Source organism: Ipomoea nil, unplaced genomic scaffold (genome assembly GCF_001879475.1).
Source record: "Ipomoea nil cultivar Tokyo-kokei standard unplaced genomic scaffold, Asagao_1.1 scaffold1993, whole genome shotgun sequence".
Taxonomy (NCBI): Eukaryota; Viridiplantae; Streptophyta; class Magnoliopsida; order Solanales; family Convolvulaceae; genus Ipomoea; species Ipomoea nil.
The window spans coordinates 679,217-687,115 of record NW_017618421.1 but is presented as its reverse complement, the minus strand read 5'-3'; the positions used below and the strand labels follow the sequence as shown (position 1 = coordinate 687,115).

Genomic DNA, 7,899 nt, shown 5'->3' with positions numbered 1-7,899 from the left:
GGTAAGGCAGACTCTCGACGTTCAGTCTTTGATAGGCTGGGGTCAAGTCCTAAAGCCCTAAAGAGAAAGTTGATGCATGACCGACTTGGAGCTGTCCAAGTTATTAGAGACAGTGCTAATGTTCCTGCTGAAGTGGAACCTCCAAAAAGGCTCAGAAGCATGATTCCTTCTCGTATGAGACGAGAAACATATATTCATGTTACATGCGGTGAAGTATTGAAAGTCCAACCGAAGACCATTGTACACACTCGTGTACATAAAGAAGAAAATGAGGAAAGCATAGGCTCAAGTGATGACGTACTACCAACTACTCAGGAAGAGGTGGCATCGTCGTTCCATATCACGTTATGTGATGAAACCCCGATTGAGGGGGAAGATGCAGAAGATGCACCCCATGAGTTAGAAGAAGGGGTACGAGCCGCGGTGGACGAATTAAAAGAAGTTGATCTGGGAACTCCTGAAAATCCTCGTCCTATCTTCATTAGCGCACCTCCTTTCTAATGAAGATGAAGAAATCTATGTCACATTGCTGAAAGAATATATTGATGTCTTTGTATGGACATACAAGGAGATGCCAGGGTTAGACCCAAAGGTAGCTGTGCACCGCTTAGCAGTGAAGAAAGGGTGTCGCCCGGTTAAGTAAGCTCAACGACGCTTCCGCCCCGAGCTCATTCCCTCGATTGAAACAGAAGTTAATAGCTTATTGAGGCTGGCTTCATTCATGAAGTTAAATATCCAACCTGGATATCCAGTATTGTGCCCGTGCGCAAGAAGAACGGCCAGATCCGCGTCTGCGTAGATTTTCGGGACCTCAATGTGGCATGCCCGAAAGATGACTTCCCGCTTCCTATCACCGAGTTAATGATAGATTGTAACACCCCGTGTTACGGCCCCTAAAACCATTTAATTAATTAATCAATAGCCCAAGAGAAAGAATAAATCATAATGATTAATTAGGGAAAAAGGCCCACCATAGTCCACGGGCCCTCATATATAAACCCAACCCCTAAACCCAATCCTTAGTTCCAAAAGGAATAGAATTAGCGAGCCTACAATATTAGTTCCTAATTAGGACTCCTAAATATATAAATAGGGGACTTAGGAGACACCTAGAACTTCCCACAAAAATAACGCCCCACCACCCCAAAAGAGCTCCAAGAATCCCCTTAGGAGAAATCAAGAAAGCAAGGAAGCTTAAAGAAAGATCCTTCATAGCCAAGGAATTAATTAAGGCTAAGAGGTAACCCATGTCTCAACAAAACCTATTTTCATAGTTATAATTCCCCCTTAGGGTTTCCCCATATTATTGTATATTGGCGAGTTATGATGATTATTATTGGTGATTGATGTGATGATCCCATGGGGGATCTTGATGATCTTGATATTGGGAGATTCTTGATAATTATGGTATTCTTGATAATTATATGGAGTTCTTGATGATTATGTGTTGTTCTTGATAATTGTGTGATGCTCTTGATGTTTATGTGTTATTCTTACCGAATCTTGCAATTAGAAGACGAACCGTATTCTTGTTGATATAAAAGTGATTAGAACCCTAGGTTGTATCGTATGATCTTATTCTTGGATTATCGGGTGGGGAAATCGCATGTTTGGGTGTGGATTATGTTTAGAAAAGCATGATAGGTTATGTGTCGTTCGTTTCTCGTAATTGATCCGTTAATTGTCTACGTGTTGTCGTTAATTGCGTTGTAAAGTGTCTAAGCATGGTTTCGGGTTCCACAACGGTTCCCGGGGCGCAATTGATGAGAAAGAGTCAGTGGGGGGTAGGGGACCCGCTACCTACCCGGTGCCGAGAATCACCGCCTGGCAGCGGGTGGCCGGCGGGCGGGCAGCTGCCCGCCGGTGACCCGCTGCTCGGAACAGTAAAACCGGCGGGCAGCCGGCGGGTGGCCCCCCACCCACCGGCTACCCGCTGGAAATTCGTCCCACCCGGGACCCCGGCTTCCCCGTTTGATGTTCCCCGTTCCCCGTGGTGTCCCAACGGACTCCGTTTATCGTGCCTATGTCTAGTTTGATATTTCGGGTACCGTTCGTAGGTTTATGAGTCTATTATATTGCATGCTAGTTGAATTAGTATCTCGTTGACCTAGGTGGAAGAAGTATGAACCCCTTCGGACTATTCTTAGTAAGTGATGGATCACGCATAGGTTTTGTTATACGTTTTCTCCCCCTTCCTAATGTGTAATGTGGGTTGCATGTGCTTGCTATGTGTTATGTGTGTGTTACCCCAATTCGGTTGCGATCGGATTGGTTATCCTGAGCTGCGGTTCAGAAGCTGGCTGCGGTCAGATTGATACTCTTGGGCTGCGGTCCACCGTTTGGTTGCGATCAAACGTTTCTATACGAGCTGCGGTTCGTCCTCTTTCCTGGCTGCGGTCAGATGACATTCTCTTGGGCTGCGGTCCACTGTTTGGTTGCGATCAAACACTATGATGAGCTGCGGTTCATCGGTCGGTTGCGATCGACCCCTCCGTGTTGCGATACGGGGCAGGGTGCTACGGGGCCGTGTCAGAGCTATATGCGCTGACCCTCATGTATGGGCATGCGATTGGTCCTGTGGCACCAACAAAGTGTGCTATGTGTTGTGATATGGATGAGTGGTGATCATGAGTGCCTTGGGGGATGTGACTATGGGATTTATGTTGGGGATTGTTTATGTTGGGTTGTGACTATTGTTTATGCCTTGCCTTATCTACCTTATCTGTTGTGAATTGCATATGCTCGTTATAACTGTTGCTTGTGTCTGGCCTTATCTGTCGAGTCATTCCCGGTTTTAAAGCTAGAGTTCGTAGGATATATCTTCATGCTCAAAATGGTTTTCGTATATCTATATATATCTCTATATGTATTGTATTTCAACGCGTTGGAGTGGGTTACCAGCATCTCTCGCTGAACAGATATATATATATATATATATATATATATATATATATATATATATATATATATATATATTTTTCAAAGAGGTTTATTAAAAAAGGAAGGCCAAGGCCAGTACAAGGTCCGGATGGACTTAGGCCCCACATGGCCTAAATCCTACTAATAAGCTAAGTAAGGAAAAGTAAGATAAGACAAGATAACATAAAGTGGCCCCCGAGGCTCTAACATGCATGCCCCAAGCCCTATGCTAGCTATCACTAACTAATCGTAGGCAGGAGTATGTCAAAAGCAGTAAGTAGACTGAGATGCTGCACCAAACTGCGTCTCCGCCCACCATGTAATCTGAAGCACAAGTAGCGAGGATAGATGCCTCGCGTGTCACAAACGCGGCCCCCCAGCCAGTTGCACTACAGCGACTACACACCATAATGCCACCTAGCCGAGATGCACCACAACTGCAACACCTCCCGGAACGCTATCGAATGCCCTGTAGAACGCACGACAAAGCAGAGATGTACAGCTAACAATGGCACGCAGGCTTAAGTCGAGTAATGGCACGCAGCCCTGAGACACGGCACAAGGCAGCCAATAGCAGAACTCCCGATCAGCACCAGCACAAACCAGAACCAACCCTAACGGGATTAGCTACTATGGGCCAGCAGCAAGCCTGGACTACCGCCAACGGATTTGAAAAACACCTACCCGGCCACCGTTCAGCCCGGGCTACGATGCAATTTTTACCGCTTGCATCGGCGTTGAGACCTGGTCTTTTCCAAAGATGCCTACAAAGGCGAAACCAAAAAGAGCCCAAGACCAGTTCATGCCTCCGAGGTCAAAGAAGCAGCACCTGCAAAAATAGAAACAAGATAGAACAAGCTAGCATCGTGTTCCCATGACCCAACTATCACATCTATCTCGGGTGAGTGTTTAAGTTTATACCAGGCTGACGCGAACAAAAGCAACCCCCCAAGTAATAGCCCGTCCCCCCGGAGTCCAGAAGGAACTCAGCTACTATTGGCCAGCAGCAAGCCTGACCAGGTCAACGGATTTGATAATCCTGCCCGGCACACCGTTCAGCCCGGACTAGGGTGCCCTGTTGTACCGCCAGCACCTTACGTTGAGACTCAGCACTGCGAAGCAGGGCTTCCCGGTCCCCAGAGAACCTCACACACTCACTGTTTTTTAACTCCCATCCACTCTTTCTTTTCCTCCCAACTCTCCTTTTTCTCACTCCAATTCTTTTCACTCTATTCTTTTCTCTTTTCTATCCCTCATCCTTTTCTTTTTTTCTTTTTTCCTTCTCTTTTCCTTTTCTTTTTTCCTTTTTCTTTTCTTTTTTCTTTTTTCTGTTTTTTCATATTTCCAAACTTCCAAAACAAAGTACAAGTACAATCACGGAGCACTCAGGCACAGAGGACTAGAGCACTGGAGCGCGCTAGAACTGGAGCGTAGAAGTAGAGTAGTTTCCCTTTCGGCCTGCGTGCCATATTATGCATTATGTTTCAATGGATATTAGTTAGACAGCCTGTGCACCTGGGTTCTCTAGCCCAGGTGTGGCATAGCACCCCGTACACTTATGATATATTTTGGGATGTAATGAGATATTACCTTTATTATATAAGCTTAAAATGTCTTGAAAAATCTGGGGTGTTACATAGATGCTGTGACTGGGCATGAGATCCTGTCATTCATGGATGGCTCCTCCGGTTACAATCAAATCCGCATGGCGCCGGAGGATGAAGACTTAACTGCATTCCGAACGCCGAAAGGCATCTACTGTTACAAAGTAATGCCCTTTGGTTTGAAAAATGCAGGTGCCACATACCAACAGGCTATGCAGACAATATTTGATGATATGCTGCACAAAATGGTTGAATGCTATGTAGACGACCTGGTTGTGAAGTCGAAATTGCGCACAAATCACTTGGTGCATTTAAGGCAAATCTTCGACCGCCTACGAAAGTTTCAACTGAAAATGAACCCCCTGAAATGTGCTTTCGGGGTTGCTGCTGGAAAGTTCCTCGGGTTTACTGTTCGACACAGGGGCATCGAGATTGAACAAGCCAAAATTGACGCCATAATGAAGATGCCCGAGCCGAGAAACCTTCATGAGCTTAAAAGCTTACAAGGGAAGTTGGCTTACATCCGAAGGTTCATATCAAACCTAGCAGGAAGATGTCAACCATTTAGTCGGTTGATGAAAAAGGGCATCCCGTTCATATGGGACGAGGCATGCAAGAGCGCATTTGAGAGTATCAAGTCATACTTGATGAAGCCGCCTGTGCTAACCGCTCCTGCCCATGGTCGCCCGCTGATCCTTTATATCTCCGCCCACGATTGTTCTGTGGGCGCCTTGCTTGCTCAAGAAAATGACAAAGGGAAGGAGAATGCTCTCTACTATCTCAGCAGAATGATGACCCCGAACGAGTTAAAGTACTCCCCAATTGAAAAGCTATGTTTGGCACTCGTGTTCTCCATAAAAAAACTTAAGCACTACTTCGAGGCTCATACCATTCGGCTTGTTTCCAAAGCGAACCCGGTGAAATATGTTATGGCGAAGGTCGTTCTCTCCGACCGCCTCGCAAGGTGGTACTTATTGTTTCAACAGTTTGAAATTGTATATGTGCCGCAAAAGTCTGTCAAGGGGCAAGCCTTGGCCGATTTCCTAGCAGACCACCCAATACCTGCTGAATGGGAGTTGTCTGACGATTTGCCTGATGAAGATGTGCTTGTCATTGAAGTCCTACCCCCATGGAAAATGTACTTTGATGGAGCTTCGCATAGAGAAGGGGCAAGTGCTGGAGTTGTCTTCGTCACTCCAGAAGGCGAGGTGTTGCCATATTCATTCACCTTGACCGAGCGATGTTCAAACAACGTTGCTGAGTATCAAGCATTGATACTTGGGCTCGAGATAGCGGCTGACATGAAGCAACTGAGAATTAACATTTATGGAGATTCAAAGTTGATCATAAACCAAGTGTTGGGTCTATATGAAGTGAAAAAGGCGGAGTTAGTCCCATATAACAACTATGCAAAGATACTCATGCAATGGTTAGGGGATGTCACAATTGAACATGTACCGAGGAAAGAAAACAAGCAAGCTGACGCCTTAGCCGCATTGGCTTCAACTATTGCTCATCCTGCAGCCCGAATACAAGTATGTCAAAGGTGGGTGGTTCCACCAATCTTTAATGAAGACGGCTCAGTTGATGAAACTGTTGAACTCCCTACTGCCTCAGTTTATGATATATGCAAAGACGACTGGAGGCAACCGTTAATTGACTACCTCACTGATCAAAAGTTACCTGAAGATCCCCGTAAAAGGGTGGATATAAAGCGCCGAACTCCTCGCTTCATCTACTATAAAGAAACATTGTATCGTCGTTCCTTTGATGGAATATTTCTCCGATGTCTAGGGGAAGAGGAAGCTTTACAAGCTATGCAAGAAGCTCATTCTGGGGTTTGCGGTGCACATCAATCCGGTCCCAAGTTGCATTTCCACATTAAGAGAATGGGATATTATTGGCCTACAATGGTAAAGGATTGCATAGACTATGCTCGAAGGTGCCAAGCTTGTCAATATCATGCAAACTTTATTCATCAGCCACCAGAACCTCTACACCCAACAGTTGCATCTTGGCCATTTGATGCTTGGGGACTTGATGTGGTTGGCCCAATTACGCCTAAGTCATCTGCAGGGCATGCCTACATATTAGCTGCCACCGATTACTTTTCAAAGTGGGCGGAAGCCGTGGCATTGAAGGAGGTGAAGAAAGAAAATGTTGCAGACTTTCTCCGTGTCCACATCGTCTATCGATTTGGTATCCCGCGATATATCTTAACAGATAACGGGAAGCCCTTTGACAACAAGTTGATGGACAAGATCTGCAAGCTTTTTGACTTTAAGCAGCAAAACTCATCAGCTTACTATGCAGCTGCAAATGGGCTTGCTGAAGCTTTTAACAAGACCCTATGCAATTTGTTGAAGAAAGTGGTCTCAAAATCGAAAAGAGACTGGCATGACAGAATGGAAGAAGCTTTGTGGGCGTATAGAACCACATACCGCACACCTACTCAAAGCACTCCATACTCTTTGGTGTATGGTGTAGAAGCGGTCTTGCCTCTAGAGCGCCAAATACCTTCCTTGAGGTTGGCCATACAGGAGGGTCTTACCGATGAAGAAAATGCTAAACTACGCTTGGCCGAGCTAGAAGCCTTGGATGAGAAACGGCTGCAAGCGCAACAAAGCCTGGAGTGCTATCAAGCTCGCATGTCTAAAGCTTTTAACAAAAGGGTAAGGACCCGTTCCTTTCAAATTGGGGACAAGGTCCTAGCTGTTCGCAGGCCCATCATCGTCACGAGAAAAACTGGTCACAAGTTCACTTCAAGGTGGGATGGTCCCTATGTGATTCTAGAAGTTTACACCAGTGGGGCTTACAAGTTGATTAGTGAAGATGGTTTGAAGATCGGTCCAATCAATGGAAGGTTCCTAAAGCTCTACCACCCTTAAACTTGGGGTGTCAACACAAGTCATGGAAATATGATGAACGACTCATCCACCAAAAATGCAGCACGTGGTTAAACTGCTAATGCATCTCGCTTTGTCTATGTGTGGGCTCAAATCATAGACGCTCCTGGCCCGCATGAGTCTAAACTGTGAACGGCTCTACTTTGTAAAAAAAAAAAAATCATTTGAACTACGTTTGACTTGATCTCCTTGATAGGAGTACGTAGGCAGCTTAGAATCAAATTATCTAAGTTCAGTCATAACAAAATCAAATCCAATTCATGTTGCAAGAGTGGGTTATCTAGACAATCCTTCAACGGGTGAAAGAAAATTTGTATGAATTATCGCTAAAGGACCAGCACATAAATGAGAAGCATTCAATTATCAAAAGTTAGAAACGAAGCGACAAAAGTTCTTGCAATCAAAAGAGAAACTAAATGACAAAGAGTATCAGTCAATAAAAAAGCCTAAAGCTAAGCATATTGTCTTTG

General features: G+C 45.2%; 1 protein-coding gene across 1 annotated transcript; it reads left to right on the top strand.

The window, feature by feature from the left end:
- Positions 1-4,624: 4,624 nt before the first annotated feature.
- Positions 4,625-7,411, top strand: LOC109147323. Its single transcript, XM_019294985.1, has 3 exons — positions 4,625-4,926; positions 5,053-6,667; positions 6,890-7,411. Exons 1-3 carry the CDS (start codon positions 4,625-4,627, stop codon positions 7,409-7,411), a joined length of 2,439 nt encoding a protein of 812 aa, XP_019150530.1.
- Positions 7,412-7,899: the final 488 nt, after the last annotated feature.